This window comes from Castor canadensis, chromosome 7 (genome assembly GCF_047511655.1).
Source record: "Castor canadensis chromosome 7, mCasCan1.hap1v2, whole genome shotgun sequence".
NCBI classification, from domain to species: Eukaryota; Metazoa; Chordata; class Mammalia; order Rodentia; family Castoridae; genus Castor; species Castor canadensis.
In genome coordinates, this window is record NC_133392.1 from 37402342 (window position 1) to 37415889 (window position 13548).

Here is a 13548-nt window from a genome sequence, read left to right on the forward strand (position 1 = left end):
GTTGTTAAATCTTTAAAATGGAGATAATGGTACATTTTCTAAAGGATTATTAAGGGATTAAATGAGATTATGTCAGAAAAGTAGCCAGGTGCCTGTTGGCACATGGTAGGTACCTTAAAAAATGTATTTTCTCTCTCCTCCTTAATGTCCTGTGTGGGTTAAATAGAAAGTTCTTTTGGCTTGGAGGAGTTTGTCTGTCTGGGTTCTGGCCTTCTGGTGAATATCTGAATCCCTGATGCCTTCTTCAGTAAAAGAGTGATGCACAGTCACCTCACCCCTGTCCCAGACTAAGGCTCATCCATTTAGCTGCCCCAAACCTGGTAAACTCAGGAGGGGCTGCTTTGGGCCCCTGCTCTAATCCCCAAATTCCGAGTCATAGATATCTGGGGAATGGTACATAAAGTCATGGCATATGCCTCTGCATAAACTCTGAGGACAGGTCTAAATGCACCATTGCAACTTCAGACCTGATCTATGTGACTATCTTCCCTGCTTTTCCTTCTCCTCTTCTCTCCTCTCCTTTCCTTCCTCTCTTCCTCTTATCTTCTCTTTCTTTTCCTTTTATTTTCTGTGTTAGGAATAAATCCCAAGGAAAGAGACTGCTTTACTCTCACCCCAACTCCTTCACCCTATAAGGCATGTATGGACATAATTGACAATTCTTTTTGAGAACTTCCTAAGTATAGGCACTGTGCTCATTGCCCAAAACAAAAGAAAAATGGGCCTCATAGTCCCTTAGAAAATGTCTAAAACCATATTGTATTTGGGAAAGTGATGAGTGGTTGCTTGATTTTCCACGTTCAGTAGTGGTCCTCTCCATTCAAAAAGATGGGAATAAATTCTGCCATGCATCCTGTAGCTCTTCAACTTAAACTTGGAGTAGAATGGTTTTTCCTAAGTACTTTTCCAAGTATCTTAGATTATGAAATTGTTTTCCTTACAGCCTCCCTTATGTCTGCACCCCCCTGCCGGGATGTTGTTATTGAAATAGAGGACACCAAACCATTGCTGGCTTCTAAGGTAGGCTTCAGAACTGATCATTTTATCTTCCAGGCATCTAAGCATTTGATGAACCAATCAATCAGCCATTTGATGCTATTAAAATAGTAGTCATCAAACCAATTTGAGGACTGAGTGGAGACAAGAGTCTGAATCTTGCACTCATCTGTAGTTATGATGATGTTGTGTAGACTAGTGACCCTCAGGTCTCACTAATCAGCCACCCAGACACTTAAAATATCCACACGCAGGCCCCATCCCCACCCCAAGTGATTCTAATATATGTACACAGGTCTGAGAACCACTGCTGGGGACAGTCTGAGTGATGTCATTTGCTAGGAAGAAAAGTTTCAGAAGCAAATCGACAGTATTGCAACATTTAGAACAGAGACATGCAAGGCATGTCCCTACATGTTTCCCTACATGAAGTAGAAGTGTCATGGTTTCTAATGACCCTATTTGTCAGTACATGGGACACCCCAGGTTTTGATTTTTACTGTGGTTTTGAAGTGAAGAAACTGGTGGAAATACTAGGACTGTGTTTTAAAACCATCCCAGCCATTTCTACAAGAAAGAAGGAAAAAAAAAATTCCAACCCAGAAAAAAGAAAACACAAATATCTCCCCGTTTCTTTTGACATTTATGACAAACTTTCACAGCATGTTTTAATGTGCAAAGTGGCTCAAAAATGCACATGATTGCATTTTAATATGTTATAGCTATAAACAGTGCCTTAAAAAAAAATCCACTTCCTTCCCACTGCATTAAACTCACTAACAATTGGAACTTGGACCATGTAAAATGTGGTCTCCACAGCCAGCCTGTGTAGCAGTGTGTTTGATTTTACTATCTGGAAGTTCTACATGGTCACAAATGAAAATATCAAATTATCCATCCCACAGGGGTTCACTTTTGTAAACAACCTCAATCAGTCTCCATAAGTAGTAGCCATGGGAGAACTTATGTATAACATATTAAGATTCTTTATGTAGATTTTCATAACTACCCTGGTTAAAGGCAGTATAAGAGCCTGCTCAGTAGTCTGTCCCCAGCTTTACCATCTACCATTGTCAACCAATTCTTACCACACATCTTCTGTGAACTCAGTAGCCCTAAGTACTTTTGAGGAGCAAGGAGAAGAATAAGCCAATAATCTAAGCCAGTATTTTCACTGCTTTCTTAATAATAGCCAACAGATGACTTGGCTATTCTAACAACACACTATGAAGGTCAGTCTTCATCATAGATTTTAACCTTGTGACATAGCAGGACTGGCAATGTAGTGCCAGTCATTCCCACTGCACTGCCAATGACTGTAATCAGCCTGCTCCTCACACCTAGTTGAGGTACACTGCATTTATAAGAAAGGCTGGTTGGAAAATCTTGTAAAAACCTGAGTCCACCTGTTTGTCAAGGTAGACACTGCACATCTCTGCAAAGTGAAATGAGCAATGTTTAGCTTTGAAAGGGCCAATGACAAGCTTGCTGAATTGCTGGATTACATGTATATGTTACATACATGTATGAGCACTAACTCAATTGTATCTGGAGAAACTGAATGGTTCAAAACTAACTGTGCCATTGCTGGGGGCTGGAAGCTGTCTTTAGATGACAAAGTCATGCTCCAGAAACTCATGGCATTACCCTGTGATGTTCATGGAGCTCTTCACAAGTGAGAGCTTAGCACTATCACAAGAAAAGTGAAAAATATCTAGAGCAAATTGGTCAAGTGCTAGCCAGATGACAAGGACATTCCAATATGGCTGTCTCAACAATTACCTTCCAATTCCAGTGCTTAAGCAGCATGTCAACAGCACTCAGCAAAATGGCTTCTCCAAGGACAGTGCATGTATGTATGATAAGAAAATGCATGAGGCTGCCTGGGACTCTGGGGGCTCCATCCAAGGACCTGAATCCTTCCTTCAGATTCTTTCTATTAGTAGATTTTGGAGTGAATGATCTTTAAATGCAAAGGACTGTTTTAAGCCTAAGGGAAGAATCTCCTGTGTCATTTAGTGAGTTGACTCCCATTTCAAGTTCATTAGTAGATATACTAAAGCAGGTCACATCGACTGTTTCAGTTCCTTTTCTGCATAAAATAATGAGAAAGGAGGCACGAATGGGTTCTCCTGTACTAACCCTAAAATTTGAAATCAGCAACTTATCTCCAATAATGCTTTTTAAACCCTAAACTATTCTTGTCTTTGAGACAGTTGTGTATAGCTGAAAATAGATGTGAATAAACAGACTCTAAATATCTGAATTCAGGAACGATTGAGGATGTGTACTTTTGATTTAAAAAAAAAAAAAATCCTCTCTCCAAAATCTAAATCCGGCTGTGATTATTTAACCCTTAATCCTGCTTTGGAATGAATCTAATAGAAAGAATTGATACATCTGTCTGCCTCTTTGCCTCTCTGCCTCTCTTGCAATCCTGTTGTGAATAAAGTCAATCTGGAAATACTGAGAAGCATCTGCAGAAGCTGGTGACCTTCCCACACAGCATCAGTCACATTGGAAATGTACTTGAAGTTAGGATTTCAGAGAGGGGTGTTGGGTAACATTTCTGTAAACTGCCTCTAGGGGTAAGCGTGGCTAATGTCCTTGCAGGTACCAATAGAAAACTCAAGCCTAGCTCTCCTTTCTCTCATCTCCCAGATCAGGGGTGAATTCTACACACATGCACACAGTCCAATGAAAGGTGATTTGGCAAGTGAGAAACTTGACACAATCATATTAAAACAATTTTCATGGATAAGCATTTACTCAGTACTGTAACATAGGCATGGGAGGAAACCCAGAAAAGGCACCTACAAATGACACTGTAGTCATTCAGATGAGTTCTTGAATGGATGAGAATTAGGCAGCACTGGGGATATACCTTAGGAGCTAAATGGAATGAAAGGTTTGGAGCAGGCAGATGAACACAAACACGCTCCCGAGTGCCCACTGTGTTAGCAGACCACAAGGTTGCCCAACCCTCTGAAAACATTCCATGTGTTGACTACCTCTAAGCCTTTCGTTAGAGTACTGTGTACCTCTTTTGCATATCTTCAGAGAGGAAATCAGTAAGGTGTGTTCAATGATGAGATTGTCTTGACTAGGGTAATTTAATAATCCATCAAATGTTGATAATATAAAGCATGCATGAACAATAATTTTTCTCTCTTTCTCTTCAAACCTAATGTTCCTGGGGTCTTGACCTAATATCCATGTGGCTGGTTATATGATTTATCCTGTGTCTGCTATGCAGTTGTCAGAAAAGGTAACTATTATACATATTTTGCTACATTTAAGATTCATAGGACTGGGGGTGTAACTTAGTAATAGAGCACTTGCTTACCTTATACAAGGTCCTTGGTTCCATCCTTAGCACCCCCAGGTCTCAACCCAGACTGATTGATTCAGAATCTGCAAGGATCTCTGTTATAAATGATTCATAGGCCCTCCACACTTTTGTTTCCCCTTTAAATGTTCCAGAGCTCTTTCTGTTAATGTTCTTATTTGATGTCTAAATTGACTCTCTGAGGTAGTTTTTATTATCCCACTCAATGGATGAAGAAATTGGTGTTCAGACGTGTCAAACAACTTGCTCAAGCCAGTATGGCTTATAACATAAGGGTATGGCTTACAACAGAAGGATAGAATTTGAATTAGAACCAGTTTTTCCAACTCTTCGCTCAGTGATCTTAGTATTACAATACATTGCTGATTAAAAGAGCTAAGGAAATGCGGTAATACAGAACATATATTAGAGATTTCATTTTAATTTATTTGTGTATGTAAATATCAATTCAACAAAGTAAAAAAAATGAAAACAGAAAAATTAATAGATTATATGTATAGGATATAAGAAAATCATGTCATATTGCTGTGGACATGGAAGCCAAACACCTTTCATTGGCCAACGATGGTTATTTCCCTTCTGGCTTGCAAGCAGAAGAACTGTAAATACCTCATTCACAATGTACATAAACAAAGGCACATGATTTCACTTGCAGCAGAGCCAGAAGTCCTAGTTCTCTTACCTATTACATGGGAATTTTCCTGTACAAATTGGAAATCAATTTCATTGGTAAAGATTTTTCCATTTTGATGTGTCTCTAGGAGGAAGAAATTGTTGACTGGTGGAGTAAATTTTATGCTTCCTCAGGGGAACATGGAAAATGTGGACAATATATTCAGAAAGGCTACTCCAAACTCAAGGTACTGTCATAGTTGGGGAAATCAGAATCCCTTAAAACTGGCCCTACTACGCACAAGGCCCTGAGTTCAATTCCCAGCATTGCAAAAAAAAAGTAAAGAACAAAAACTGACCCTAGGCTAAAAAGGCCCCATGATGGGGAAAGGCCAGAAATACCTCTGGCCATCTGAGAGTCCTCTTGCAACAGGTTTGGCTTTGCCAAGATTCCAGGGCTTGAGGACAGCTGTTGAGTTATGGTTTTGTGACAGCAACTTAGGACTTACGGGTATCTGGCAAAGGGCAAAGAATGGGTTGGTACCACAGTAATTAGGCCAGTGATTATCCAGTTTGACCTAGGGAGACCCAGAGTTTATAGTGCTCTTTACAGAGCAACATGAAAACTCAACGTGCTTCCTTCTGTCCTTTGAACAGGAATCAATTTTGTTAGCCGAAGAGTTAATTCTGTCACATGTATGCAGCTTAAAATCACAACCATGGGTACATGTGTCCAGCCAGAAGACAAGCCATGGAACTAGGCAGGCTTGGCTATCCCTAATCCTTCTATTCATTTCCTCATTTTTTTCATCCCGTATTGCACTCAAGTATAAACAAATGCTAAATTCATTAGAACAATGCATAGGAGAAAAAATGTAAACAAGAAGTATCTAATCACTAAAATAATTTTCCCCATCAGAATGGAAAAACCTAGATTCTTGTTTGTTATTGTCACTGTATCTTAATGTAGCTTAAGAAACACCAGCATGCAAAGAATCACTAATTTAGAAACATGATCAAAGGGGCCTGGAAGGTTAGTCTCACACACCAATCTCCCTTCCTGCCTCTCCATCCTTTCCTCTCTTTCTTTCTTCCTTCCTCTCATCTGTCCTCCTCTTCTAATTTTTTTAACAAAGTGTAATTGTATGCAGTCAAGTGATCCATTCAAGTTTTGATACACACCTGTGTGAATGACCACCCAAAGCAATAGGAAGAATATTTCCACAGCCACAGGAAGCTCCTTTGTTTCCCTTTCCAGAAAATTTCCCCCCACCATCCTCGTCCCTACTACAGGCAACTGATCTGATTTCTAATACCATAGATTGGTTTTGTCTGCTTTTATTCTCCATATAAATGGACTCACAGTATTTATATGTGCTTATCTGGTTTCCAAACCCACATTGTGCTTTTGAGACTCAACACAGCATTGTGTATCAGTAGCTTGTCTCTTCTTATTGCTGGGTAGTATTTCATTCTGTGGATATGCAATTCGGTTACCATTCCCCAGGTGACATTTTTGAACCACAGGGACAAGTTTTTGTTTGTCTTCGGTAAATATCTAGGAATGCACTTTCCAGATTCTAGATCTGAATATTTAACTCCATAAGAAACTGTCAGACATTTTCCACAGTAGTTAGATCATTTTACATTCCCACAAGCAATGTGAGAGTTCCAGTTGCTCCATTCATACCCTCACGCCCCTTTTGATTTTAGACTCCACTTGCATTTTAATGAGAAATTAAGAATTGGTTGATGGTTTTCAGATATATGACTGTGAACTAGAGGATGTAGCAGACTTTGAAGGCCTGACAGACTTCTCAGAAACTTTCAAGTTGTACCGTGGCAAATCGGATGAGAATGAAGACCCTTCTGTGGTAGGAGAGTTTAAGGTGAGTAACGTGTGTGCTCCTCCTGTTGAAAAGCCACCTTGTTTCTTGGTAAGGTTTTTGTTTATGTTTTTTGAGGCAGAGTCTCCCTATGTAGCCCAGGATAGCCCCAAACTCAGTATCCTCCTGCCTCAGCCTCCTGGATACTGGGACTACAGGCATATACAATCAGACCCAGCAACCTTTATTTTCTTTATAGACCTAGGATAAAGGACAACCAACTTCTGGGGCAGGGCCAGGTCCTTCCACTTCTGAAGGAAGTAGAAGCTGCTACCAAGGAAAAGGGCAGTGGAAGAGTAACACTCATGATCTCCTTCTGTCCTTGCTCCTGGAAGCCCATCTTGAACCATACAGATTCAGACCTCTCCCTGCTCCTCCTCCTGTTCCACTGCTCTCTAGGCTGTCAGTAGAATCATTATGACAACTTCCCAGTCGATTGTCTTTCTCCTCCCAGCCTGCCATCCTCCCTGAAACCAAATCTGATCCTGTGTCTGCATGGCTTAAAGACATCACTTGGGTTTCCACAGGATCAAGTCTCAACTCCTTCCCCAGGCAGAGCTGGCCTTTCACAAGTGATATGTACCCCCTGCCACCTCTCCCTCACACACCCCACCTATCTGTCCTAAACACAGCTTGTCCTCTAACAGCTCAGAGCTTCGGGACAGGCTCCTCTTCCTTCCCTGGATGCCCTTCCTTCCCTCTCTGTGCTAATTCTTACTCAAACTCTAAGCCAGATCAAATGTCACTCTTTGTCAAGATTTCCCTACTCATTTAGGCAGCCTGAGTCACTCTGGGCTCCCACAGGTCTAGGTTCACCCCACTGTAAAAGCACCTTTCACACCATGGGTTTGTATGACTGCCTCACCCTCCAACCACACTTGGCATATACACTGCCTCTTCCTGAGCCTTTGCCAATAGCAGACATAGCTAATGGATCAGGGGATTAGACCTACACGTGGTCTCAAATCCTTCCCATTACAGCCTCCCACCAAGCAATCAAAGAGGGCATGAGAACTGAGCTAACTTAACATCCCTGTGCCAGCCTGGGTTCCTTGAGTTTCGGCTGTTCCATACCTGGCACATAGTAGGTTCTTACTTCATGGTGCTTTCCAGAGCACTGATGGCTGGCATGAATATCCATGTGTTCTGATCTCAAGTTCAGGGCTTCCTTCTCCTGTGTTTAAGCTGATTTCAAGATAGAGTGTGTGGCCTCTCCAGCTGGCATTCTGGCACACACTCAAAAAACATTTCTGTGCCTCCCTACTAGAAGAAAAGGCTTGAGTTAAACACCGGCAGTAGGATAGTGACCAAGACCTAATATCCCCATCCGCCACCACCACCACCTACAGAAGCTCACAGTCTAGTGCATGATGTAGATAACTAACACACCATTTCAAACAGTGTGGAAGACAGGGTTAAAGGAGAGCAGGCCAAGGGCAGACGGGGAGGTAACAGGGAGGGAAAAAGTGATATCTTACAATTGAGACCTGAAGGTTGAACAGGAGTTTTCCTGGGAGTGAGATGGGGTACACAGAGCTGAAAACAGGACACAGGAAGGCATCCTTAGTACTTCATTGGGCTTATTCCTGTTTCAAAGGAAGGGCAGCTTTTCATCCTTGTTACCCTCCCCACCCCGTCACCCTGACCAGGGTCACCACCACTTCCTGCCCAGTTTGTTTCCTAGTCCCCTGCTCTACTCTGCTGTCTTTCCCCTGGTATCCTCACAAAATTATTTTGGAATTGATTCACAATATGCAAGTGCCACACACATTGTTTCACAAGAGGTGGCCCTCCATCGCCCAGTCCCACCAGCCTTGTGACTGTCCCCGGGACCCTATGAGTCACCTGTGCATCTGTTTTTTTAGGGCTCCTTTCGAATCTACCCCCTGCCAGATGACCCCAGCATGCCAGCCCCTCCCAGGCAGTTTCGGGAATTACCTGACAGCGTCCCACAGGAATGCACAGTTCGGATTTACATTGTTCAAGGCTTAGAGCTGCAGCCCCAGGACAACAATGGCCTGGTAAGAGTTTGGGTGTGGGGCCTTCTCCTGTAGCAAGGTAATTACAGTCATCAGGCACAGTAATTGTCACGTTCTTTCTTTCTGGGCGTCTGTTATCTTGCTAGGGGAAGATACTCTATGAAAACAATGTATTCAGGAGGATTGTCCCTGGGGATTTACCTAAGAGCTTTTGGGGGCTTAAGGCCCTCTGGTTCATCCTTCTCATTTTACAGATGTGACCTGGGACACGATTTGCTCCAGTCACAGAGCAGAGCCAGGCTCCCCTTCCCCTCCCCCACCCACCTCTTTACCCACACAGCTGCTCAGAAGGCATGCTGGCTGCCTGCCACCCAAAGGAAATGTTGCTCAGAGCTCATCTTAGGCACATGGTGCCACCTTGCCATCAGTTGGGAGTGGGTGTGGAAGTAAGCCAAGTCTATCGCAGAGATTGACTTCAACTTGCACCCTAGGATGACATAACATCTCATCTGTCTTGTCCCTGCAGTGTGACCCTTACATAAAAATAACACTGGGCAAAAAAGTAATTGAAGACCGAGACCACTACATTCCCAACACGCTCAACCCAGTTTTCGGCAGGTAATGTATATTTGAAAGTGCTTTTCAGTCATTCATTTCTTCAAGAAACATGTACTAAGGATATAATGTGCGTCCAGCTGTGCACATGAATTAGACAAATATTCTAGTCAAGGGAGCAGGTAATAAATAGGAAGGAAAGTACTGTGAGAAAAAGAAGTCACAAGAAATTTGCCCTGAGAAGTTGGGGGATAGGGGGGCCATGGAGCCACAGGGTGGCTTGAGGCCCAGGAGTCTGATAAGTTTGCAGGTTCCACACAAGGAGAGGCAGAGGGACTTAGCTGTTTTCACTTCCAGAAGCTATTTGGGGCTGTTTTCTGGGACATTCTGGTTCCACAGTTTTGAGTCAGTGAATATATTACAGACTCTGTTATCCAACCCAAGGCAGAAAGCAATAGTGTCAAATGTTCTGTTCCTTTTGTCTTCTGATCCCCTCAAACCCTTGAAAAAGCACTATTTTCTTTATTATTTTCTGGTCTATTATATTTATGTCATCAGAACCATCTCAAGAGACCAAAACCAAATGATTATTAAGACTGGTGCTTTTCAGTTATAAACTGCATCCACATGTAATCATAGCTAATATTTGCTGAGCACTTACTGTGTGCTGAGCCGTTTACATAAAGCAAATCAAAAAGCTCACAGCTCTATCATTATCCACTTTACAACAGAGGAAACTGAGGCTCAGAGAAAATCTGTGCCTTACATAGCCTGATAAAAGACTGAGGTCGGATTCAAACTCAGGCCATCTGACCCCAGTGTGGTTTCAACACTGCACCCTGCTGCTGCTGATTTTCCCCTGTGTCATACTTGTTAGTGAGGTAGGGCAGGGCTTAGCAGCCCAGTGTTACAGGTGAGGATGCAGGCCTCCAAGAGCTCTGACAAGGAACTTGTAAGTGATAGAGCCAGGTTTGAGGAGAAATTCCTGACTCTGAGCTGCAGGCTTTCCCAACACCTTTGGGAGTGTTTCCTAGTCATAGCAAAACTGCACCTGTAGAAGAATATTCACTGTACAAAACATCTGAGAAAACTGTATTATTTTCCCAAACCTTGCTGAGTGGGAGAACACCGTGTTCTCATTTGCCACAAGGCCTATATTTGTTGGTTTCTGCCATCATGCTTTCTCTTTCTTTCTCGTGTACATGTACCCATATCTGTGTCATTTGATCAGTCTCTCAGATTCAAACATACCAGTCTCACAGCCGGTAACACACATGCACACAAGACCACACACTTGGCCCCCAAACTGCGTGCACAAGCGCACGCACACACGCACCCCTCTGTGCTGCCCACCCCGAGGCCACATGCTGGAGCCGGGGAGTGAAAGTAATCCTCTGGCACAGCAATATGATCGTTTTCCTTTTCTTCTGCTGATCCAGCCCTGAGGTCTAGACAGGAAAAGGCACGCAGGGCAGGAAGTTAGGCTCCATGTGAGGGAGCCGGGGAAGCAGGGAGAGATGGTTTTGAAAGCGAGGCAGCCCTGTCTGGATCCCTCCTCTCTCAGAGGAGCCAAGAACAAGCTTAATTAAACAGCAGGAAAAGTCTTGCTTGGGGCCACTCCAGGAGGAAGTGATGCTTGAGGCTCCACTCAACCAATGGCAGGTGTGGGGATGGACAGACTTCCCTCATCCAGCAGGATGGAGCCAAGGAGTCTGCTCTGCAACCCCTATGATGGCTGTAGCCCATGGCTTAGGAGGTGGTTTTCTTCTCAGCAGTGACTCCTGGAAGCAGCCACCTTTCCTATGTGCTTGGCCATTGGCCAGTATTCCCATCGCATTATGGCCTTCTCCAGCTCAAATTCAGCAAACTGTCTCATAAGATATGAATTGATGTTCCAACATGGGGGTCAGGGTGGGAGGGTATTTCTTAGTCAAACCAAGGCACTGGGGGTTTAAAAAAAAAAAAGTAATTGCAGAACTTCTCAGAGCCTTTAGTTTACACAAAAGAAATCCAAAAGAGGTGGTTCTCAGTCTTTTGACCACAGAGTTCTTATTCCTAAAAGGCACATATTACCTGTCCCTTGGAGTCCTGTACTGGAAGCGTAATGTTATGGGGCACATGTGAGTACAATGAATGCTTCATGTAGGATCACCATCCCAGTGCCTTTTCTCACATGGTCACCTGCCTCCTGCAGGCTTCACAGTGGTTAGTGCAGGCTAGAGAAGTCTAGATGTCTGAAAGCTCTTCTCCAGAACCCCATGGGTACAACCTGCTGCTCACATCCCCAGCTCTTCAGGCAGGAGGTGGTCCACACACCAGAGTGCAAGAAGAAGGGGAGGAGCACAGGGGGAGAAGAGGCCTTTCATAGTTTTTCCTTCAGTAAAATTTACTGAGCACCTAGTATGCAACAAGTACCTCTGTGGACAGTGCAAATACCCAGGCAAAACCATGCCTGCTTGGAGCTGATAGGTACACTTTAGCACCCTCTGGACCACATGGCTTGCCTGCCACAAAAGTACTGCTTGACCATTCCTCTGCATCTCAGAAGTGTTTGCATTTTAATCCAGATTCTATAGAAGAGGTTTAAAAAACCAAAGCCTATGGCAGAGCTAGGGGGCCTAGGAGCCCCCCACCCTTACACACATCACACCATATTGTGAACTCTGTTCACCTTCCCTGTTCTCTTGTGGGGTGGTCAAAGATGTTCCCTGGGGTAGGAACATAGTGGGGCACAGATGAGGGGCTGCAAATCAGAGGGTTTTTGTTTTGTTTTATTTTTTGTGGCACTGGGGTTTGAAGTCAGGTCCTCATGCTTCCTAGACAGACGCTCTACATTTGAGCTACTCTGTAGCCCTTTTCTGAGATGGATTTTTTTTTGAGATAGTGGCTGGCTTTGAATCACAGATCCTCCTGATCTCTGCCTCTGGGTAGCTGGGCTTACAGGCATGAGCCATCAGCACCTGGCCTACATCAGAGCTCTTGAGCCTTACTCGTCTCTCTGCTGGGGACAGTTGCTCAGGTGTCCGTTAATAGGCATGTGAGTGATAATATTATAATACTTTATTATCATTGTCAAATGCTTTATAAGTATTTCTTCACTTGACCTGTATAGCATCACAGGTGGTATGTATTATTATTATCACCATTTTACAGGTGAGAAAACTGAGCACAGAGAGGTTAAGTAAGTGAGCAGCAGAGCTGGGATTTGAACATCGGTACTGAAGCCCTTGCTTTTCTCCTGAGCAAACACATACTCTTACTGCTACTATGTACTGTTTACCAAGCCCCCCACCACCCCTGGTTGTCCTAATCCACGCTGTCTTCCAAGCACATAGCCACCACCTGGGAATTGTTAGTGTGGAGCCCTGGATTCTGTGATATGCCTGGACGGATGGTGGAAATTCTAACCCTGCATTTCTTTATTTAGAATGTATGAACTGAGCTGCTATTTACCTCAAGAAAAAGACCTGAAAATTTCCGTCTACGATTACGACACCTTTACCCGTGATGAGAAAGTAGGAGAAACCATCATTGACCTGGAGAACCGCTTCCTCTCCCGCTTTGGCTCCCACTGCGGCATCCCTGAGCAGTACTGCACGTAAGCCGCCCGGCCTGCCTGGCCTGGGCATGAAGGCTGTGTGCTCTACCTGACCTTAACACCAAGGGGGAGGGGAGGCTGGCTGGCTGCCTCTGTGCCTTGCTTCACCCACCCCTTGGTTTTTTCAGGTGGTTAAGTGGTATGAATTTATTTATTTATTGCACCTGCTCAATAAGGAAACTCAGCTTCTTGCCACATGAACCATGCCTCCAGCCCTTTTTACTTTTAGGTTATTTTTCAAATAGGGTCTTGTGTTTTTTGCCCAAGTCCAGGCCTTAGATTATGATCTTCCTACCTCTACCTCCCTCATAGTTGAGATTATAGAGTTAAGAGATACATCCATGCCCAGCTTGTTTGTTGAGATGGAGTCTCATTAACTTTTTAAATGCATTTTTTTTTTTGGTGGTGGTGGTGGTGGTAGTGGTACTGGTTGTCATTTTTAGTGATAGGATTATCTGAGGGGGAACCAGAACCACTGCATCGTCCAATCCAATGGTGGCCACTGGAATAGTGTGGTGGCATTAGCAACACCACACAGAGAACCAGGGCTCTCGCCCCAGCTGAGCCTCCCAT

General features: G+C 43.6%; 1 protein-coding gene across 3 annotated transcripts in view; it reads left to right on the forward strand.

The window, feature by feature from the left end:
• Myof (myoferlin) overlaps positions 1-13548 on the forward strand; it is a 138898-nt gene that overhangs the window by 110949 nt on the left and 14401 nt on the right. For all 3 annotated transcript variants that reach the window (XM_020159709.2, XM_020159710.2, XM_074078753.1), the window contains 7 exons: positions 944-1020; positions 4253-4264; positions 5107-5205; positions 6721-6846; positions 8709-8864; positions 9349-9440; positions 12805-12975. In XM_020159709.2, the coding sequence (XP_020015298.1) occupies positions 944-1020; positions 4253-4264; positions 5107-5205; positions 6721-6846; positions 8709-8864; positions 9349-9440; positions 12805-12975 (733 nt within the window). The remainder of the gene's footprint in view (positions 1-943; positions 1021-4252; positions 4265-5106; positions 5206-6720; positions 6847-8708; positions 8865-9348; positions 9441-12804; positions 12976-13548) is intronic.